The 24,057-nt window shown below is 43.5% G+C and overlaps 1 protein-coding gene across 11 annotated transcripts in view; it reads right to left on the bottom strand.

Moving 5' to 3' along the window:
* The window catches only part of TBC1D5 (TBC1 domain family member 5), a 1,653,915-nt gene that overhangs the window by 671,064 nt on the left and 958,794 nt on the right, over positions 1-24,057 (bottom strand). For all 11 annotated transcript variants that reach the window (XM_029589267.1, XM_029589269.1, XM_029589266.1 and 8 more), the window contains one exon: positions 9,908-10,010. In XM_029589267.1, the coding sequence (XP_029445127.1) occupies positions 9,908-10,010 (103 nt within the window). The remainder of the gene's footprint in view (positions 1-9,907; positions 10,011-24,057) is intronic.

A 24,057-nucleotide genomic window follows, 5' to 3' on the forward strand; every position in this document is an offset into this window, starting at 1 on the left:
AGGCAGGCACTTTGCTGCTGTTTTTTCTCCTCTGCGTTAAGGTACAGCAGAACAGAAAACACCGAGCAGAGAAAACATTTGCATGTTTTGAATGCAATAGTTTCATTCAGACAGTCCATTTCACAAGAAAATCAAAATTTCACCCAGCAGTTAGATCAAATTCAAGCAGTTAACCTGCATGGAGCAGCAGTGACTGCCTTGGGAAGCTTGCTGGGCAGACTAGATGTACCATTTTGGTCTTTTTCTGCCGTTATTACTATGTTACTATGAATCTGACAGTCGGCAAGTGTCCTTCAACAGAATAGTTGGCATCTCCCATGCCACTTTATCTTGCTGTTATACCCCTCATGTTATACCTTGTGCATCTCTGTACCATTCAGCCTTGCTGCTATGTTTAGACTTTACACCATGGGGTTTTTTCTGCCAATACCCCAGATCTTAAAACCTGAAGTGTCCTGGATACACTGGTGGGATATTTTGCAACTCTCATGTTGCTTTTTTGTCTTTGTGCTGCTTGGGATTTTTATTGTCGCCTTTTCTGTTTGTTCCCCCTACTTGGTTGCTTAGGACGCTGATGACACTTTTGGTGCCACTTTGCCATTGGTGCTGCCATCAAGGCTTCATGTCACTGTTGATGCCCTCCTTTTAGAACCTTGGGGTAATATTCCCACAACATCTTTCTTCTTTGCTCCCCTAGTGGTGCCTAGGAGACATCCTACCAATTCTGGTACCCTTTGCCGATTTACGGAGCCTTAGGCTATTCATGCAACACTTTTGGTGCCAACTGCCAATTTGCCACAATCTAGGTATGCTGAAGTTCTTTCCCCTTTCTGGTGATTACTGGAGCCCATAATATGAAGCAATGCTTTCCCCGTTGACTTTAATGGCAAACAAAAAAAATGAATAGAACATAAAAACAAATTTGTTCTTTTCATCTTGAAATTAATAAAATGAATTTAGGTCCCCATGAAACTTATGGAAAAAATTAAACATTTTTTCTTCTGCAGATCTCTGCTCCCCAGCTCACCCCCTCTCTCTCACTCTCTCCAGTCCTTTTTACATCCACCCACCTGATTCTCTTACCTCCAAACTCTTCATATAAGCCCAAATTGATTCTCTGTCATCCCCTCTCATCCCCACCCTTCTCCTCCAATCCTTCTGTCACATCTCCCCAGCTGATCCCCCTCACCACACATTCCTCTCTTGCACTCCTCCATTCCTCTCTTACATCCCCCAGTTAATGTTCTTTCATTCACCCTCATTCACTCTCCATATTCAATCTGTTGCCAGGTGATCCAATCAAATCCCTCCTGCATCTGTTCCCTCCCATATAATTGCTCCTTTCCCAAACATCTCCCTGGCCAGGATCAGCATCAACATTCTCCTTTGGGCCTGAGCCAAAGGTAGATGACAACTGGTGAGAACAGAGGATCTACTGATGACAAGGGCAACATTTTTCTCTCAGACAGGTTCAGCAGTGGGTAAGGAAAAAGGAGAGGTGGCAATCTCTACTGGCCTGTGCACACTCAGCTCTCTCTTCCTAAAACTGATTGTGAAAAGCAAGAGCAGCATTAGTAATGAAAGTCAGTGTGGAGGCCCGTGACCCAGTGCAAGCTCACACATCCTGCAATAGCCTTGATGTACACTCCTGCAGGGATTCCTGCAACCACAGAAACTCATGTAAGGGTAGGGTCACTGCAGGACCTGTAATTGTATGCTGGCTCACAAGCCCCATGTTACCTTCCACTACTAATGCTGCTGCTTCCATTGCCTGAAGACTGCTGCCATTTGAGGCATGTGTGACCCAACAGAAAGTTTTGTGACCCTATGTAAGGTCCCAACCCACAGTTGGGAAGCCCTGACCTAGAGAATATCAACATTGGTTAACATTTGTTGCGATTTCTGCTCCTAAGCAGCTCTCTCACTTCCTTTCCCCCAACACAGTTGCTGATTTCCAGTGCGGTCTTGAAGCACTGCTGACAACTGATGCTGTCACTTCCTGCTGTCGATGTGGTCTGGAGCACCGCTGACCTCTTGGCCGCCACCTGTGGTCTTTGCAGCAAGGAGCTGCTGTTGATGCTCCTGCTCTTCACGGCCTGAGTTGCCATCAGTGTTTTCTGGTGCAGCACATCTCCATAGACGTGTGCACCCCTGCCTTGAATTTAAAGGGACCCTTTCTGATGATGTCATCCTGCCAGGATTATATAAGGGGCCTTTCTTCAGTCTAGCATTGCCTTCACAAGGTTTTCATGTTCCTGGTCTCTTGTCATGTTCCTACTCCTGGCCTTTGTTCCTGCTCCAGTGTTCCCTGTTGTCAGCTCGTTCCTGCATCCTGTCCAAGCCTTCGGTCAAGCTCCTAATGTTCCAGTCTTTCGTCCTGTCCATAGTCTTCAGTCTTCACTGCTGGATCAAATGCTCTGGAAGTCCACACTTGGTTTTAAAGTCTGAACCTGAATTTGAGTTCTTGAACCTGAGCCCTGTCCACAGTCTTCGGAGTCTTGTTCCAGCTTTTGACTTCATCCTGAGCTAGTGCCTGCACTGCAATTGTCATGGTCCGCGACCAGCTTTCGGGTTTTGTAGGGCGTGTAGCGGTGCCAGTCACCCTCAGTGCCTTCATCTTGTCCTTGTCCTGAGCCCAGTGCTTGCATTACTATTGTTGTCGTCCGCGACCAGCCTTTGGGTTATGTAGGGTGTGCAGCAGTGCCAGTAGTCCTCAGTTCCTTCGTCTTGTCCTTGTTCCTGAGCCCAGTGCCTTCACTGCTGTTGTCATGGTCTGCGACCAGCCTTCAGGTTGTGTAGGATGTGCAGCAGTGCTAGTTGCCCTCCTTGCCTTCGTCTCATTCAAGTCTTCAGTGCCTTTGCCATGTCCTTGTCACCAGTGTCATCTTCTGTCCTTGATCTCTGTCTGTTCTGAAGCTCAAGCTGTTCCCAAGAGGTAAGTCCAAAAGGGCTTTCGGAGTGGGCGGAGGGCTAACCCAGAGACTGGCATTGCGTTGCTGGGTCTCACTCTTGTGCGTGCAGGTTCAGCAAGGTCTTCAAGTCATGTGTAAAGTTCAAGAGTATTCCAGTCTACCCCAGCTCATCCTCGGATGCTCCGTCCTCAACAGCATTTGTTAGCTTCTATAAACAAATCTATATTACATGCAGATGACAATTGTGATATTCCATATTTTTCATAATTGGACTGATTATGAAGGTTCAAAACAAGCTATAATCTATTACTGAATTCTAACTCTCAAAGCCTATAATTAAGCTAGCATTTTGTATGGCTTAACATCAATGAACTCAATACTTGATATAAAAATGTGAGTTTGTATGATCAGACTAAGGTTTATAATTAAAGATTATAATGCAAGAGTGAAGGCATCACTATGAACTTTTAAATAATTCTTGAATGCACTACAAGAAAAAAAAATATTTCTAAAGAATAACACATTAAATTACTATTTACATTTGTAAACTCCTAAATGTAACGGCAATTCACCTTGCTATTTGAGAGTTTTAGGGTAAGGCAAAATCAAAAGAAATCACTAAACTAAGAAAGTAAAGTTCAAAACAACATAGCAACTAAAATAAAATAGTCCAAAACATTCTGCTAAAATATCCAATTTGACGCTACAGTACTCGTTGAGTGAAGCAGAATGCAACTCAGTGGTAATAAGATGTTTGTGATTCTTAATAATTAAAAACCAATCGTTAGAAGCTGGAATGTCATCAATATCTGAAACAAATAATCTGATCCCAGATAGCACTGCTGACACTGCCGAATCAGAATAACTAAACAAGGTGGGGTTGCTACCACTGTCCATATTGTCCAGTATTCACAATTACCTAATTATAGACAAATAGGATACCAGACAATTTTACTCAACATATCGCAAATGCTCTGTTACTATATTACTGCAACAACCCTAAGGTGAAAAAGCACTCATGCATCATCCGTAAGACACTTAGTAACACAAATACTTTATTAGACCAATCAATTATTATACAAAATTTAAAACATGGATAAAGACTATTCATATATTAAATAATGGGCATTGTAATTAACATTGTCATTTAAATACATACATTTAAAAAAACTGTGCCAAACCCTACCCATAAGCAGACAAATTTACTAATTCAAATTCACACACCACACATACTGCAATCACCTTAGAACAACATCCACTTAAAAGAAGATCAGACTTATAGATGGTGCATGAGTGCTTTTTCACCTTGGGGTTGTTGCAATAATATGTTAAAAGAGCGCTTGCAATATTTTGAGTACGATTTTCTGGTATGTTATTTGTCTATAATTAGGTAATTGTGAATATCGGATAATGGTAGCAAGTCCAACTTGTTTAGTTATTCTGATTCAGCAGTGTCAGCAGTGTTATCTGGGATCAGATTTTTTGATTCAGATAATGATGAGATTCCAGCTTCTAACGATTGGTTTTCTATTATTAAGAATCACAACCGCTTCGCTCAACGAGTACTGTAGCGTCAAACTGAATATTTTAACAGAATGTTCTGGACTATTTTATTTTAGTTGCTATGCTGTTTTGAACCACAATTCAGAAGCACAAATTACATCTCTTGCATGTGGACACAGGAACAAATGTATGGCAGGAGAGTCACCAGATCTCATTGGTGAGGGATCATATAGTGTTTTATTTATTTAAGCATTTTTTCTATATCAAGGTATAGCTATCAGCCTTCACCCCGGTTTACAGGTACAACATATTACATTTGACATTGAACTGCGAGAACTGAGTAACATCAAAAGTAAAATCTTACAAGTAAATTTTTCAAAACGTTTAACAGAGTATAAATATGATCGAACCATGTAATTTCTGGCTTAACAAAACGTTCTGTGACCTAGTCTAATTTTAGCTGTTGCATGTCTGATAAGTGTTATGCATAAGGTCTTTTGTGGGATATTAACCAGTACTGTCTTTGATTGTTTGAGTAAATAACCATGTTTTGAGCTCTTTTTTAAAAAGATTTAATGTTGTTTTGTGTGCTTAAGTGTTCTGAAAGAGAGTTCCATAATTTTGGACCATCGATGGATATGGCTCTGTTCCTTGTATTGGATAGCTTGGCTAATGGAATTGATGGTATTTCCAGCTGTAATTTACTTGTTGTTCTAGTTGGACGTTGCGCTCTGTGTACATATATGACATTGTCAAAGGCCGTGCTATCTGTTTTGTGAATTGCGTTGTGAAGAATTGCAAGTAGTTTGAATTCAATTCTTTTTTCGACTGGAAGCCAGTGTAGGCTGTTGAGTACGGGTGTGATGTGGTCTGATTTCTTTTTGCCAGTTAGGAGTCTCGCTGCGTCATTCTGCAGTAGTTGAAGTGGTTTTAAGGTTGCTTTAGGTAGACCTATCAAGAGTGAATTGCAGTAATCAAGGCTGGTAAAGATGAGAGATTGTAAGATGGTTCGGAAATCTTGTTGGTGAAGCATAGGGGCGGATTTTCAGAGCCCTGCTCGCGTAAATCCGCCCAAAACCGGGCGGATTTACGCGAGCAGGGCCCTGCGCGCCGGGAAGCCTATTTTACATAGGCCTCCCGGCGCGCGCAGAGCCCCGGGACTCGCGTAAGTCCCGGGGTTCTCGGAGGGGGGCGTGTCGGGGGGCGGGCCCGGTCGTCGTGGCGTTCCGGGGGCGTGTCGGCAGCGTTTTGGGGGCGGGTATGGGGGCGTGGCTACGGCCCGGGGGCGTGGCCGCGCCCTCCGTACCCGCCCCCAGGTCGCGGCCCGGCGCGCAGCAGGCCCGCTGGCGCGCGGGGATTTACGTCTCCCTCCGGGAGGCGTAAATCCCCCGACAAAGGTAAGGGGGGGGGTGTAGACAGGGCCGGGTGGGTGGGTTAGGTAGGGGAAGGGAGGGTAAGGTGAGGGGAGGGCAAAGGAAAGTTCCCTCCGAGGCCGCTCCGATTTCGGAGCGGCCTTGGAGGGAACGGGGGGAGGCAGCGCGGCTCAGCGCGCGCAGGCTATACAAAATCGATAGCCTTGCGCGCGCCGATCCAGGATTTTAGTGGATACGCGCGGCTCCGCGCGTATCTACTAAAATCCAGCGTACTTTTGCTTGAGTCTGATGCGCAAGCAAAAGTAGGCTGATCGCGCTTCTTTTAAAATCTACCCCATAGGTTTTAGGTGTTTAAGTATTTGGAGTTTGTGGAAACCTTCTCTTGTTTTAGTTGTGATGTGCTTTTTGTATGTTAGTTCACTGTCGATCCAGAAACCGAGGTCTTTTACGTTGTCTTTAAGTTGTATGTGGATGTTGTCTATATGGAAAGACAGGGTGGTTTTGTATCCTGAGTTTTTTCTTTCGATTAGGATGCATTCAGTTTTGCTCATGTTTAGACATAGTTTTAGGTGGTTTAGCAAATTTTTTATCGCGTTCAGGTGAGAGGCAGCAAGTATCATTGCATCTTCGATGGTGGAGGTAATTGGAATGAGGAGTTGTATGTCGCCGGCATACATGTAATAACCCACGCCTAGGGTTGATAGGAGTTAGCATAGAGGAAGAAGATAAATATTAAAGAGTGTGGCCGAGAGAGAGGATCCTTGTGGCACTCCTGTTTCGAGAGGGACGGCATCTGATGCTTTGTTGTTGATGGCGACTTTGAAGTATCTGTCTTTTAGGTAAGAAGTGAACCAGTCCAGAGTTTTGCCAGAGAGCCCTGTTTACTAGACAAGATATTAGCTTTTTGTGGTCGACTGTGTCAAATGCAGCGGAAAGGTCAAGCAGGATTAGTAAATGATTGATTTTGTTCTCGAACCCTCTTAGTATATTGTTGGATAGGTTGAGCAGAACAGTTTCCGTGCTGAGGTTTTTCCTAAATCCGTGTTGGGTGGGATACAGTATTTTGTAGTTCTCGAGGTGTTCGTTAAGTTGTTTCAGTACCGCTTTCTCTGTTAGTTTTGCAAGTAGGGGTAGATTTGATATTGGACGGTAGTTGTTCAGGTCATTTGGGTTCATGTTCTTTCTTTTTAGTATTGGTTTTATTGTTGCCGTTTTTAACTTTACTGGTAGTTCCCTTTCTTCTAGAGATTTATTGATAATTGCTGCTACTGTTGGGGCTATGGAATGAGCAATTTCCTTTAGTTCTCGTGTGGGGATGGTGTCTAGGTCATGTCGAGCTGGGTTTATTTTTCTTAGCATTTTTTCTGTTTCCGTGGTGGATATTGGTTCGAAATTAGACCATGTTGTTGGGACTGAAGTGTCTATTTGGTTTTCTTCAATTGAGGAGTCGATGAGGGCATCCGTTAATTTGGTTATTTTGTTCTTGAAGAATGTCGCTAAGTCTTGGCTTAAATTTTTGGATTTGGTTGTGGTGGGGTAGATGTTTTCAGAAATGAGGTTATTAACTATGTTATAAAGGGATTTGGAGTTGTTGGAGGAGTTTTTGATCTTTTTGCTGTAGTAGTCACGTTTAGTATTCAGTATCATTTTTTTTTTTATAGGTGGCTAGTTGTGTGCGATATCTCTGCAGAGTTATGGAGCACTTGTTTTTTTGCCATTCTTTTTCACATTTCCTCAGGTTTGATTTCATGTTTCTTAGTTGTGAATTGAACCATGGGTTCTTTTGCTCTTTATGATTTTTTATTTGCTTAAATTTCTCAGGGTTTATAAAATTTGCTGTGTCTTCTGTAATTTGAAACCAGGAATTGATAGCGTTGTTTATATTTGAGAGGTCCAGATTTGCAAGTTCTTTCCCAAGTTCCTGTTGGAGAAGGTTGGTTTGGAAGGGAGGTCAGTATTTGAATGTTCGTTGTGATTCGCTTGTTTTTGTTGCGTTGTTGATCTTAGTTTTTGTCATGCATTGTATGAGGTAGTGATCGGACCAGGGGACTGGTTTGTATGTAATAGATGTGTCTGAGAAATAGTTATTCATAAAAATCAGGTCTAGTGTGTGACCCGCTTTGTGTGTGGGGTTGTTCACTTGTAGGTTGCAGTTTAGGCTTGAAAGCATGTCTAGTAGTGTTTGGCAATTTTGCGATCTGGGATTTGTATCTGTGTGCAGATTGAAATCGGCAAGGATGATGGTAGGTTTTTTCATACTTATGTTTGTAATTAGGAATTCCAGTAGCGGAGAGATATCGTTATCTAGAAGCTTGGGTGGGCAGTATACTAGGCAAATTTGTAAGTTTTGTGAGTCAAAGAGAGATATTTCAAATTGTTTTGGGAGATTGTGTGGGATCACTTTCATTGAGAAATGTTTCTTTATAATGAGTAGCAGCCCACCTCCTCTTCGGTACTTGCGAAGGATTGAGAAGGTGTCATATGCACTGTTGTCAATTTGGTTCATTAGTACTTGATCGGTATTTTTGAACCATGTTTTTGTTATGGCTATGAAATCAGGGTTTTTTTCTTGTAGTATATCAGCTATTAACATGTATTTTTTGGTTAGGGATTTACGCGAGCAGGGCCTTGCGCGCCGGCGCGCCTATTTTCCATAGGCCGCCGGCGTGCGCAGAACCCCGGGACGCGTGTAGGTCCCAGAGTTTTTGGAAGGGGGCGTGTCGGGGGCGGGGCCGAACGACGCGGCGTTTTGGGGCGGGGCGGGACGTTTCAGGGGCAGGACCGGGGGCGTGGTTTCAGCCCGGGGCGTTTCGAGGGCGTGGCTGCGCCCTCCGGAACCGCCCCCGGGTCGAGACTCGCGCGCCAGCAGCCCGCTTGTGCGCGTGGATTTACGTCTCCCTCCGGGAGGCATAAATCCGTGGATAAAGGTAGGGGGGGGGTTTAGATAGGGCCGGGGGGGTGGGTTAGGTAGGGGAAGGTGAGGGGAGGGCGAAAGAAAGTTCCCTCTGAGGCCGCTCCGATTTCGGAGCGGCCTCGGAGGGAACGGAGACAGGCTGCGCAGTTCGGCGTGCGCCGGCTGCCCAAAATCGGCAGCCTTGCGTGCGCCGATCCAGGATTTTAGAAGATACACGCGGCTACATTTATAAATGTAAATAGTAATTTAATGTATCAAAGACTATAATTTTGAAAAATTGCTGAAAATAACTGGTATCACCAGGTTCCCTAAGTGTCTCAACTTTGCAGATAATCTTCAATAAGTTATTAGCCTGAACAGAAATTATTTCAATTAATAATTTCATGTCACCCATTTTTAAATTTCCAAAGTTACAGCTTGAAAAGTATTTATAGGGCAAATAGAACAGACTTAACTTCTGAACTGTTTTGAGGCACTAGAAAACATATTGGTACATGATGATGTGAAAAAAAACTACATAAACAGGGTCAAAGAATAACATAGCATGTTAGATAAAGAAAGACATATAAAGAACGAAGAAAGAGTGGCTTTAACAGACGAAGAACATTAAACAAGGTGTGGGAAGAAAGGAGGAATGGGAATTAAGTAAAACAGCGGAGGAGATAGTTCAGAGGAGAAACAGGAAAATAGAAGAAAGAGCAAAAGAACAGGGGTAAAGCAATCAGCTGGAAAAAAGTGGACCATATTTAGGGCACATCAATTGAATTGCTTGGAAGCAGTGCAGAAAACTGAGATATATAGATATATGTATGCCTACTCAAAATCTATATAAAGGGATATATAGAAAGATACACACAATGCATACATATATATTTATATATATAAATGAAGTAAATGATCTATTTTAAAGTAATAATACAGTTAGATTGGTAACAAAAATTGTATTCATCACCTCACTTTTGAAAGAAAAAGTTACAGGAAGATTTAAAAGACTTAGAATCAGACAATTTGGAAAAATATGTTATAATGAGAAAAAGTGTATGTATCTCAGAACATTTCTCATGCAGATGACAAGCAGCCTTTTGATTGCTGTAGAATTTTGATAATGCTTGGATACAATACACCTGTATTAATGCTCAATCATTTCACAAGCTGTATAGAAATGATTGAATCAACCAATGCCACCTGTATGATATTTTTGTTACCTGTTTATAAAGCAAGTGCTCATTTTCTCTAGCATAACAGAAGAGAACATCTGTAAGAATTTTTCTCACATTCTCTTGCTGGAAATACTGCATTTCGGGAAACCTGAAAGAAAAAAAACTATATTACAATTATCATAGTTTAACTGAAAAAAAGATTCACTAAACATTTTATAATTCCTGCAAGGATGTAATCAAGATATTTTGGTATATCCAGATATGGCTAGCATATATAACTTGATTTTCTGGTACTTTATCATTATTGGGTATTCTACACATGTTTACCGCAGGGCAAATATGTAGAGGTCCTAAGAGTGGTAGAGTAGGTGAATAACTAATAGATCTTGGAACTTTATTAGAGTATATTAAACCAATATGCTATCTGTTTTCCTCGAAAAAGCAGGATTTTTACTAATAGACTTTATTCTCTCCTTTCAGCACCTTTCTTATACTTTTTTCTTAAAAACTAATATAATTCTTATTTTTTACATTAACTGGAATAAAAATGGTGCTTTTGTTTATGGTTTCAATCTTTATCATCATCATCTATTTTCAGATGGCATATGACAAAGTTTATAAAAAGTAGGAATTGTGGGCCAATATTTTATCTGTAGTATACTGTAATAAAAATTCAAATCCAAAATTCCTGCTTCAATCCTAATTTAATTTAAAAAATGTGATATTTTACTTCCAAGGAAAAATTGGTTCCCAACATGGTCTGTGTTTTGCATGGAGGCTACTTTGGGATCAACATCAGAGATTTATTTCATACTATAAAAGAGCAATAGTAAATAGTTAAACAACAGCTCAAACAGCAAGGCTACCAACAACACAAGATATAACAAATATGATGACAAAATACTGTACAGAGTTACGATGATCTTTTTTAGTATGAAATAAATCTCTGAGGTTGATCTTGTCCTTCCCAATGCAGCCTCCATGCAAAACACGAACCATGTCGGGGGACTGACAAGCTATTGATTCTTATATATAAAAACATATTTCCTTGGAATCACAATATCATGTTTTTTTTTTATTAATTTAGGTCTGAAGCAAATATTCTGGATTTGAATCTTTAACTACAGTTTTCCATAGATCAAAAATATATTGGACTGCACTTGCTATTTATTTAATGTTGGTGTGGTTGCTTTGCTCTCCATTGTTTCTTGGTATATGACAAAGTCATGGGCAGGGTCCTATTGTGAATTGGTAACTGGTTAAAAGATGGGAAACAGAGTAGAAGTAAATGGACACTTTTCCAAATGGAGAATGGTTATTAATGGAGTAGCACTGGGATCTGTGTTGTTTAATTTTTCATAAATGATCTAGAAAAGGTAACAAGTGAGGTGATCATATTTGAAGATGACACAAAATTATTAAAAGTTTCTAAAGGCGCAGTGGATGTGCATGAGACTAGGAGCCTGAGCATCTGAACGGCAGATGAAATTTAATGCGGAAAAATGCAAAGTGATGCATATAGAGAAAAAAATCCTAACTACAGGCACCCAAAACTGGGTTCTATATTGGGAGTCACCACCCAGGAAAAGGACCTTGGAGTCCTTGTGGAGAATACACTGAAATCCTCAGTTCAGAGTGTGGCAGCAGCCAAGAAATACTAAAACATGGGGCTACGCCATGAAATTTACAACCAGCAGATTTAAACAAAATGTAGAAAGTACTTTTTCAATCAACATACAATCATATTGAGAAATCTTTTGCCAGAGACACGGTCAAAGAGAACAGTATAGCTGGATTTAAGAGAGGAACAAATTCCTGGAGGAAAAGTCCATAAAACATTATTAGCCAGGTAAACTAAAGAAAGAAATTGCTATCCCTGAGTAATAGGAAATAGATCTACTTTTTATGATCTGCCGGCTGGCAATCCAGACTGGCCACTATCGGAGACACGATACTGGGCTCGATGGACCCTGGATTGATCCAACATGGCATTACTCATCTTTTTATCTTGATTGCAGCAGGAAAGGATAATTGATAAGAAGGGAATGGTTAATAGAACGGAAAATGTCATAATGCCTCTGTATCGCTCCATGGTGAGACTGCATCTTGAATACTGTGTACAATTCTGGTCGCCACATCTCAAAAAAGATATAGTTGCAATGGAGAAGGTACAGAGAGGGCAACCAAAATGATAAAAGATGGAACAGCTCCCCTATGAGGAAAGGCTGAAGAGGTTAGGGCTGTTCAGCTTGGAGAAGAGACGGCTGAGGGGGATATGATAGAGGTCTTTAAGATCATGAGAGATCTTGAATGAATAGATGTGACTCGTTAGTTACACTTTCAAATAATAGAAGGACTATTAGCAAGTTAGCAAGTAGCACATTTAAGACTAATCGGAGAAAATTCTTTTTCACTCAACGCACAATAAAGCTCTGGAATTTGTTGCCAGAGGATGTGGTTAATGCAGTTAGAGCAGCTGGGTTCAAAAAAGGTTTCGATAAGTTCTTGGAGTAGAAGTCCATTAATGGCTATTAATCAATTATACTTAGGGAATAGCCACTGCTATTAGTTGCATCAGTAGCATGGGTTCTTCTTAGTGTTTGGGTAATTGCCAGGTTCTTGTGGCCTGGTTTTGGCCTCTGCTGGAAACAGGATGCTGGGCTTGATGGACCCTTGGTCTGAACCAGCATGGCAATTTCTTTTGTTCTTATATCTTGAATCCAGCAGGATGCAGGATCCAAGGCAGTATGGTTTTTACTAAATGGAATTCATGCCAAACAAATCTAATCAATGTATTTAGATGGTATCATATGTAGTGTACTTACAGTTGTGTGCAAAAGTTTAGGCACCCCTGGTCAAACTCTATGCTTCAAAGAATCTCTGAGTGAACAAAAGCTGACACAACTTGTTCATGGTACAAAGTTAAAAAAAAAATAACAAAAGAGAAAAATGCTATCTCACAAAAAATCCACAACACAGTCCAAAAGATAGACAATATTAAATAATGCTCGCACCCTAAATTCAATGAAAATTGTTGTGTGTCCCCGATCATCTATATAATGAGGGTGTCAGCAAGTGGACAACCACTTTTTTGTCTTCTCTATCATTCACCTCAAAAGATTTCTTTTTAAATTTTCTAGTTGCATTTTTTAGCTCTATTTTTGGCTTCACCACTGCTATATGTATGCGATTCTCGAGATATGATTATGCAGCTGGAGAGCTTGCATTGTTATGCTTCAGGCACATTATTAGCCAACCTGGATGTAGAAGCGCTCTATACAAACATCCCACAGCAGCATGCACTTGAGGAGGCTGCTTGGTATCTTGATTTATGCCCACGTATACCTATTTTATTTTTATTAAGTTTACTGGAAATAGTATCAACAAAAAACCTTTCTGCTTTTGATAAGCAGTATTACCAACAGAGACAGCCATGAGGGACCCTGGGCCACTATGGCGTCCAATCTGGCCAACTTGTATGGATTGGTTTGAGGAATCTTGGAGGCATGAGCATCAATTTTTATCACATCCTGTAATCTGGAGATGTTATATAGATGATGTGTTTGTATTATGGGTTCAGTTTCTCTTTTTGAAGATTTTTTTTGACTGAAATTTATGGCCACCATCAATGAGAATGAGATTACATTCTTGGACTTGATTAATATGAAGACCATCGATGGCTTCTGAACCACACTGTTCTGTAAACCAATGGACTGCAATAGCCTGTTGCGCTTTGATAGGGCTCACCCACGCTTTCTGAAACAGTGCTTACCACCTGTGAGCCAATTTCTGAGGCTCCAGCACATTTGTACAACTTTACTTGATTTTCAGACATAGGCATTTATAAAGTTTGGGTGTTTTATTTAGCCAAAGGATATTCAAAAGTTTGTGTTTGCAAAGCTTTTTTGTGAGCCAAATATTAACATTGAGAATGGCTGTTTCTTGACTGACAAAGAGAAGTGATTTCAAGTTAATATGTGTTGTACCTTTTACAGTTCAGGTGAAAGAAGTTAGAGCCTCCATTCTTCATCACTGGCATATATTACAATTCCATTTGGGGTTCAAGGATCCCCCACTGATTATGTATACCCATGGGATTAATTTATGAGATCTTTTGATCAAGTCTGATATTGTGCAACAGGGCATGTGTATGAAAGCAAGATCCACTGTATTGCCATTTAGACATCAGCCATGTGGAGTTTCCTCAATATGCAAGGTTTCAGTGAAGATCGATGCGATGTCTATACCTTTGTTAGGCATCATCATTGATTTGAGATACAATAATAACTGCAAATCCATGGGAATAGTTTATATCATTCAATGTCCATGCGATAAACACTAGCAGGGTCATTTTTTAATTCGATAAGACCCTAACACATGCAATAAATATCAGAATACAAATGTGTATGGAAATTCTGCATTGAGTATGCAAGTGGGAGGAGATTGGGAGGAGTTAATGCAAAGGAGGGTCTCCTACCACCGAATGAGTTAGATTAACGCACAATAATGCAGTACGAGCCAAAAACGTTCTTATTGCAAGTGCATGACCGTTAGCCTGGTTCACGGCTATTATTGTGTGTGATAAAATGAGGCCTAATAGCAAAAACACCTACCACCCCCTCCTGGGCTATTAAAAACACCTGTTCATACCTGGCCTGCCTTCCTAGACCCATTTTGTTTGTCGCAAGTGTACTTTTGAATGGATACTGGATGCTCGAGGAGGATCATCACAGCTAACAACAAAAAGGAGAAGAAGAAGAAGAAGAACAACTACTAGAATAGGCAAGGGACGTTCCTATCGCCTCCTAGGGAAGTCCCTGCATCAGAGCCTGAGTCAATGGCCCTGCAGGGAGAGCATCATGGAGGCGGCCATGGAGGAGGAGATACAGGGAGCACATTTTTCCTCCACGAACATTTTTGCTGGACATGCCAGAAGAATATGTGTTAAGAAGGTATCGCCTCAGCTCTCGGGCTATCCTGGAATTACAGGAGGAAATAAGAGGGGATCTGGATCCGGTCACAGAATGGTCTCACTCTATACCAGGCCTCACCAAACTATTGGCCACCCTGCAGTTCCTGGCATCCAGCTCCTTCCAAGATACAGTAGGGGTTGTCAGGGGAATGGCCCAGAGCACTTTCTCACACTGTCTGGGCCAGGTCATAGAAGCAATATGTGACCACATTGAGCACTACATAGCATTCCCTCGGGACAGGCAGGACTTAATGGATATCAAGAGAGATTTTTAAGTGATTACACACTTTCCCAATGTAATGGGAGTTACTGACTGCACTCACATAGCAGGAAGGAGATCTTCCGTGACAGAAAACTCCATCAACATGCAAGTAGTCTGTGACACACAACTGCGCATTCTCAACATCATGGCAAGACACCCTGGAGCTGCGCACGATTCTTTTATACTTAGGCAATGAGGCTTCTTTGAAGAATTTGAGGATCTTTTATGGTGACAATTGGCTCATAGGTAAGAGACATGCTTCTTTCTCTATTTACTCTCTGGCTCTGTGTTTCCATCAACCAGCTAGGATATGGGGGGGGAGGGGGGCTGTGGGGGAATTACAGTATTGCTTAAAAGACAAATGCCTGGTACTGTTAGGTATATATGCCAGAGCCTGGCTTTCTTTTGCCATACTGGAGAGGACTGCTAATGTTGTGTTCCCACATGTTGCACTTGTCACAAAGCTTTGTGAGCGGGCAGTCACTACACACTTTCTAAGGCTTCACTGAATACATTTGTCCTTTCCAAGCTCATATTTCCAGCGTTGGGTTACTTACATTCTTTTAGTATTCACACTGCTGTGAGTGCCAGATTACATGTGGCCAGTTAGTTATCGGTCAGCTAAGATGTCAGCCACAGTTTGTCTTGCCCATCACACAGGGAAAACAAAAGCTACGGCATGCCCATAATTTGGACTACCATCTTCAGTTTTTCAGCTCAGACCAATGTGTACCTGGGGAGGACATACAGCAAGCAGGAACTTGCACTATGATACCATGACGTTTGAAGGTTATCGGCTAGGACATGTGTGACAGTTGTGATGTACAGCTCCAGGGTTTGATGAGGGCTACAATATGGTAATCTTTGCTTCTTTATGAGTAACAGGCACATAGTTGTTAGGAATACCACATGCAGTTAGCCATTCGGAAGAGCTGGCAAAGAATAAGCAAGTCCTAAACTGTACATATAGGGGCGGATTTTAAATGCCCTGCGCGCGTAAATCTGGCTGGATTTGCGCGTGCCGGCGCGTCTATTTTGCATAGGCCGCTGGCGCGCGCAGAGCCCCGGGACGCATGTAAGTCCCAGGGCTTTCTAAAAGGGGTGGGGAGGGGGCGTGCCGCGGCGTTTCGGGGGCGGACCCGGGGATGTGGCGCCGGCCCGGGGGCATGGTCGAGGCCTCTGGACCAGCTCCTGGGTCGGGTGACGGCGCGCCAGCATCCTGCTGGCGCGCGCAGATTTACATCTGCTTTTAGCAGGCGTAAATCTGCCAACAAAGGTAAGGAGGGGGGGTTTAGATAGGGCCGGGGGGATGGGTTAGGTAGGGGAAGGGAGGGCGAAGGAAAGTTCCCTCCGAGGCCGCTCCGAAATCGGAGCGGCCTCGAAGGGAACAGGCGGCGCGCGCGCAGGTTGCACAAATGTGCACCCCCTTGCGCGCGCCGACCCCGGATTTTATAAGATAGGCGCATATCTTATAAAATCCAGCGTACTTTTGTTCGCGCCTGGTGCATGAAGAAAAGTACGCGATCGTGCAATTTTTAAAAATCTACCCCATAGTGTCACCACCAAAAGTGCCATGGACTTTGTGTAGGGAAATAGTATTTGAAGAGCCATGCTAATATTTAGGTTACCTTAGACTGTCTTATTACATGCTGCATTTTGCCACTAATATCTACAAGTCACCATGGGGTGAATGATGCAGCCATTCTGTGGTTTTGCGCAGGAGATTTGGGATATGGTTGCCGGACCTGGCCTCTCACCATCTGTGGCAATTCCCAATATGCCGGCGGAGATGAGTTACAACGAGGCCTTATGTTCAACTCACTGTGTCATAGAATGCACCTTCAGAGTTCTGAAAATTAGATTTTGCTGTTTGGACAAAACTGGGGAAGAGCTTTAATATATGCATTACCCAGAGTAGTGGATATAGTGCTGCTCTGCTGTGTATTCCATAATCTTACCTTATATAATAAAATCCCAGATCTGCAAGCCCTAATGGTGGAGACACACTTGGACATTGTTGCTGTCATGGAGGCGTGGTTCATGGAATCTCATGATTAGGATACGGCCATACCGGGTTATAACATGTTAAGGAAGGACAAAGAGGACAGACAAGGGGGAGGAGTGGCTCTTTATGTAAAAAATAATATCCAAGCATCTGAGCTACAAGGAAGATGGGAAAAAGAAGAAGTATTAAGGGCCGTCCTAAAAAAAGATGATGGGGCATCCATTTTTATTGGAGTGGTTTACAGGCTTGCAAATCAAATAGAAGAACTTGACGGAGATCCGATTGAAGACATCCAAAAGATGGGAAAGAAGGGAGTGGTGATTGTTGGAGATTTTACTCTGCCGTATGTAGACTAGAGAATCCCTTCTGCAGAATTTAACAGTAGTAGAGAGATAGTGGATGCCCTGCAAGGGGCTCTGTTCAAACAAATGGTAATGGAACCCACGAGGGAGGGAACTATACTCGATTTAGTGCTCCCTAACTGAGATAATGTCTCTAATGTCCGGGTGGGTGCCCACCTCAGCACCAGTGATCATCAAACGGTATGGTTTTATATCACAAATAGGATATGGAGAAGACAACGAAGACCCAAGTTTTGCAGTTCAAAAACATGGACTTTGTTGAAATGGGGAAGTACCTGAAGGAAGAACTAGAAGGCTGGGAGAAAATGAGAGATGTGGAACAACAGTGGGCCAAATTAAAAGGAGCATTACCAAGGCTACTAATCTATATGTTAGAAAAGTAAAGAAAAGCAAGAGAAAAATGAAACCTATCTGGTTCTCAAAGGAGGTGGCTGATAAAATAAAAGCTAAAAGAACAGTTTAAGAAATATAAAGGATCCCAAAGGGAGATTCACAAGGAAGAATATCTGGTGGAACTGAGGGAGAAGAAGATAGTAATCAAGAAAGCAAAAAGTCAAGTGGAAGAAAGGATTGCCAAAGAGGTAAAGCGAGGTGACAAAACATTTTTCAGATACATCAGAGAAAGGAGAAAAGACCAAAGTGGTATAGTGAAATTGAAAGGTGAAAAGGATAGGTGTGTGGAGAGAGACAAAGAAATGGCAGAAATATTAAACGAATACTTCAGTTTGGTGTTCACTAAAGAGGACCCTGGAGAAGGACCGTTGCTAGTTAACAAGAAACTGGAGGGGGAGTGGAGTAGATGAAACTCCATTTACAGAAGAGAATGTATGGGAAGAGCTAGGAAAACTGGAAGTGGACAAAGCCATGGGGCCTGATGAGGTTCATCCCAGGATACTGAGGGAGCTCAGAGATGTGCCGGCGGGTCCGCTGTGCGAACTGTTTAACAGAACCCTAGAAACGGGAATAGTGCCGAGTGATTGGAGAAGAGCGGTGGTGGTCCCGCTTCACAAGAGTGGGAGCAGAAAGGAGGATGGAAACTACAGGCTGGTTAGCCTCATCTTGGTGGTGGGAAAAGTAATGGAGTCACTGCTGAAAGAAAGAATAGTGAACCATCTACAGTCAGAAGAATTGCTGGACCAGAGGCAGCATGGATTCACCACGGGAAGGTCCTGCCAGACAAATCTGATTTACTTTTTTGATTGAGTGAATAGGGAATTAGAGTGAGGAAGAGCGCTCGATGTCATCTACTTGGATTTCAGCAAAGTTTTTGATATGGCCCTTATACAGGAGGCTTGTGAATAAATTGAGAAGATTAGGAGTGAGTGCCAAGGTGATGGCCTGGATTGCAAACTGTTTGTCAGACAGAAGACAATGTGTGATGGTAAATGGAACTTACTCTGAAGAGAGAGCGGTGTTAAGCGGAGTGCCGCAAGGATTGGTGTTGGGATCGGTCCTGTTCAATATCATTGTGAGTGATATTGCGGACAGGATAGAAGGTAAGGTTTGTCTTCTTGCGGATTATACTAAGATCTGCAACAGAGTAGACACGCCGGAAGGCGTGGAGAGAATGAGATGGGATTTAAGGAAGCTGAAAGAGTGGTTGAAGATATGGCAGCTGAGATTCAATGCCAAGAAGTGCAGAGTCATGCATATGGGGTGTGGAAATCTGAAAGAACTGTATTTGATGGGGGTGAAGGGCTGATGTGCATGGAGCAGGAGAGAGACCTTGGGGTGATAGTGTTTAACGATCTGAAGTCGGCGAAACAACGTGACAAGGCGATAGCTAAAGTCAGAAGAATGCTGGGCTGCATAGATAAAGTAATATCTAGTAAGAGAAAGGAAGTGATGATCCCCTTGTACAGGGCCTTGGTGAGGCCTCACCTGGAGTACTGTGTTCAGTTCTGGAGACCGTATCTCCAAAGGGACAGAGACAGGATGGAGGCTGTCCAGAGAAGGGTGACCAAAAAGGTGGATGGTCTTCATAAAATGAATTATGAGGAGAGATTGAAGAACCTAAATATGTATACCCTGGAGGAGAGGAGCAGGGGTGATATGATACAGACTTTCAGATACTTGAAAGGTTTTAATGATCCATGGTCAACAACAAACCTTTTCTGTTGGAAACAAATCAGTAGAATTAGGGGTCACAATTTGAAACTCCAGGGAGGAAGACTCAGAACCAATGTCAGGAAGTATTTCTTCGCAGAGAGGGTGGTGGATGCCTAGAATGTCCTTCCGGAGGAAGTGGTAAAGACTAAAACTGTGAAAGATTTCAAAGGGGAATGGGATAAACACTGAGGATCCATAAAGGCTAGAGGATGGGAATGAAGAGAAGAGCCATGGGGGTGGCTTGCTGGAATGGTGGCTACTACCTGGTGATTACTACCCTTACTCAATAAGCCTTCACACGGTTAATGCAACTCCAACATTGTTCTCTGCTTCAACGGCAAGGGTAAATGTGGAAAAGAGGATTTGCATTCAGACAACAACCAACAAGGACAGGACTACACAGTCTGGGTAAACAAGTAAGCGTGGGGGGTACCTTGCTTATTGCGGAGGTTACTACCCTAAACCAATTAAGCCTGATACTTCACTTTAAATGCATATACAGTGCTGCTCTCTGCTTCAACGGCAGGGGGAAATGTGGAAAAGAGGATTTACATTCAGATAATATCCAATAAGGTCTTGATCTGTGCAGTCTGGGTAAGCAAGCATCGGGGTAACTTGCTTGATGCGGCGGTTTCTACCCTTAACCATTAAGCCTTATGCTTCACCTCTAATGCAACTCCAACATTACTCTCTGCATCAACAGCAGTGGGTGGCAGGAAATTCGAATCAACAAGTGCCCTGAACTTGGTGGTCGGTAAAATAGATAAGTATGGGAAAATAAGTGTGGGAGCTTGCTGGGCAGACTGGATGGGCCATTTGGTCTTTTTCTGCCATCATTTCTATGTATCTATGCCATGGTCTACCAATAGATATACTTCAGGACCTACCCTAGGATTCCCCATGTCCCCCCGCAGAAGCCCAGGACACCACGCCGAGTAGCAACCAGCTTCACCAAACCCTCATACAACACCACTTTGCCGGTTATCACTCAACTATTCCTTCTCATTCCATGTAAGAAAGTTGAGCAGAGTGACTGCATCAACTTTCCTCTTGAGAATCTTTATTTAACTCAAGCTTCCTCTGTTTGGGTCCGTGTGTAAAGAAACCACTTAAGCCTAATTAGCCTTCATCTTGACAATGCTGCAATTGACTGTACTAGATAAAGTATACTCCAAGTAAAGAGAACAACAAATACATGTGGCTGCCCTAAGGTTTTCTGCATGATTGTGTGTGAAAAACAGCCATGTCTCTATACAGTGTTCGCATAGGCCTGCCAACACAGTGTACAGAGCTTGCCCTAGCTTGCAGTATTTGGCTGGCTGGCCCTACCCCTTGTCACAGTCCTAGGCCTCACATGTTGGCAACATAGTGGCATTGGTCTGCTGGGACTCCAGCAGGTCTGGGAACATGGAGGCTACCAGCTCTAGAATTCAGATCAAGCCCAGGTAACTCAGAAATTTGAATGTACATTCTAAAGCTACAGGTTGTTAATAAAAAATATGTTTCTCAGAATACACATTTAACTGGATCATTCCATAGCAGATATCTATGTCCTTCAGACGCTGTGTGCCTGTATATGGGATGGACTGAGTTACAAGGGCCTGTAAAGACACTGATGCCAGCACTGCATCAGCTGTGGCAGAGCAACAGCAGACATCAGAGTGCTCAACTAGCTGGTGTGCCATTACAGCCTTTCCTAAAGTGCATATTAAGGATAATGTCATTCCCACAATGCTCACAGGTCTTACCAGGCCAGCATACCTGTTTGTGGTCGGGTGCAGCCAAACACAGATGCACCCTGCTCCAGCTACTTAGGCTAACTATCAACTACCATGTCAAGATGGTGAGGCCCTTATCTGTTGTGGTGTCATGTTGGTTATGTGAGCTTCTAAGGGAGGCTAGACAAGGATGCTGTTCTGACTGTATGTAGACAGGATAGAGAATCATATGGTGTCATGCCTTCACCTGTATTAGAAAGTGACCGTGGACTTGTCAAGGTCACAGTATAATTTCTAAGGACTCTAAGAGTACCCACATGTCTCCCAACCAAACTTTACCCTCATTTAAGCCACTGCAAAAATGTGTTAGAAGCAATTGTCCTAGCCGGACAGGTCACAGGTAGCCTTTGCCAACTATGGAGATGTGTTGGTGGTGTACAGCCCTTAGCCTGTCCAGCTCAGGGCTAGTCAGCTTGTGCAGCTGTATGTATGTACCTAGAATTTATGCAGAGTTGTGTGTTTGAAGTGCTAGCTAGTATCTGTTCCATTCCTTATACTATCTGTGGGCACCCTTAAAGCACATAGGCTGAGGACTCCTGGGGTGAGCAGTGTGCAGAAAGGGCAGAGCCCTGGGTGAGTAATCTATTATCAGGTGGCTTAGGGTTAGAGGCCCTTGCTGGTCCAGATGACAGCCCTGACGTGAGGCCCCCAGGAAAGAGTAGCTGTCCCATAGGCTGTGTCTCATGTGTAGTTTGTCACTGTAACAGTTTGTGGTGAACAAGGCAGGTGGACTGATAATATCTCTATCCTCAGCTCAGCGTCTAGTCTCATGTCAGCTGTGGACCACAGGAGCCTACAAGCTGCCTCTATCGTAAACCAGTCACAGTGCTGAATGTAGGGGCCTACTGCTGCCTGAGGTCTCATGTGTTGACCATTAAGGCTTATGCATTTTTTGTGTTGGTCTCTTGCAAAACACCCATTTAGTGCCACCTGAGGCCTTAAGGGGCCCATTTCAGTACCTAAGCCAAAGTACCGTATTTTTCGCTCCATAAGACGCACTTTTTTTCCCCCAAAGGTGGGGGGAAAATGTATGTGCGTCTTATGGAGCGAATATAAAAAAAAAACCAAACAAAAATCTAACAAACCCCCCCCCCCCCCCGACTCCCCCAAGACCTGCCGACTTAATTTCCTACAAACCCCCCCCCAAGACCTGACAAATTAATTTCCTGCAACCCCCCACCCTCCTGACCCCCCCAAGACCTGCCAAACGTCCCTGGTGGTCCAGCGGGGGTCCGGGAATGATCTCCTGGGCGTGGGCCATCGGCTGCCAGTAAACAAAATGGCGCCGACGGCCCTATGCCCTCACTATGTCACTGAGACCGACCGCTGCTATTGGTCGGTCTCAGTGACATAGTGAGGGCATAGGGCCGTCGGCGCCATTTTGTTTACTGGCAGCCGACGGCCCTATGCCCTCACTATGTCACTGAGACCGATCGCTGCTATTGGTCGGTCTCAGTGACATAGTGAGGGCATAGGGCCGTCAGCTGCCAGTAAACAAAATGGCGCCGACGGCCCTATGCCCTCACTATGTCACTGAGACCGACCAATAGCAGCGGTCGGTCTCAGTGACATAGTGAGGGCATAGGGCCGTCGGCGCCATTTTGTTTACTGGCAGCCGACGGCTCACGCCCAGGAGATCGTTCCCGGACCGCTCCTGGACCCCCGCTGGACCACCAGGGACGTTTGGCAGGTCTTGGGGGGGTCAGGAGGGTGGGGGGTTGCAGGAAATTAATTCGGCAGGTCTTGGGGGGGTCAGGAGGGTGGGGGGTTGCAGGAAATTAATTCGGCAGGTCTTGGGGGGGTCAGGGGGGTGGAGGTTGTTAATTTAAAGGGTTGGGATGGGGGGGTTTGGGGGTTCCCACAGAAAGAAAAATATTCTGATCTGGGGAGTGGACCGAAATGGCCCTCCCCAGACCCGAAAACAAAATGGGGAGAAAAAAAAAACCTATGCACTCCCCTAATTTGCTCCATAAGACGCCCAGACGCAGAACCGGTTTAGCACAATTTTTTTTTTTTTTAAATTTTCCCCCTCTGAATCCTAGGTGCGTCTTATGGTCAGGTGCGTCTTATGGAGCGAAAAATACGGTATGTCTTCAATATGCCTCTGACAGATGTCTTTTATGCATGCAGGTATAGATAATGTGGCGAGTAAGGACTCCGATTATTCATTAGCAGCTAGGGACCAGGCTGCCACAGACATTAAAGCTGCTTGTGAACAAACAGGCCAGGAACATATACATTGGCCACGTGTAGGTGCACGAAGTGTAGCTGTTAGTCACTCCTAACAGATATGTGTTTCAGTGTGTGTCTGGGTAAGTGACATCTGGTGTTAGCTTCTGTCAATATCTGTGTCTGGGGGTGATCTTGGACTGGTAGTTCCCTCCCTTACCTAAAAAATGCATACCCCTGAGCAGGCAGGGTGTATGTGTGTGCACATTAATTTGGCACACATTTGCCTTGGAGAGCAGTGATGCAGTGCTTCTACTCTTGAAAAGGGCTACCTCAAAGATATGATAGTATGGACTAGTGTCTGAATGGGTTCATGGGTAGAACAAGGATATTCCCCCTAGGCCTTTTACTGTTAATACCTCGCATTGAGATGGGGTGGGGTGTGGCAATTGCCCGGGTCATTCTGCCAATATGCAGTCTCACATTTTGAGAGGAACTGATATCTGCCTGTAGAGCACATCTAATCCTCCACCCCCGC

The sequence above is a fragment of the Rhinatrema bivittatum genome, chromosome 2, assembly GCF_901001135.1.
Source record: "Rhinatrema bivittatum chromosome 2, aRhiBiv1.1, whole genome shotgun sequence".
Lineage (NCBI taxonomy): Eukaryota > Metazoa > Chordata > Amphibia > Gymnophiona > Rhinatrematidae > Rhinatrema > Rhinatrema bivittatum.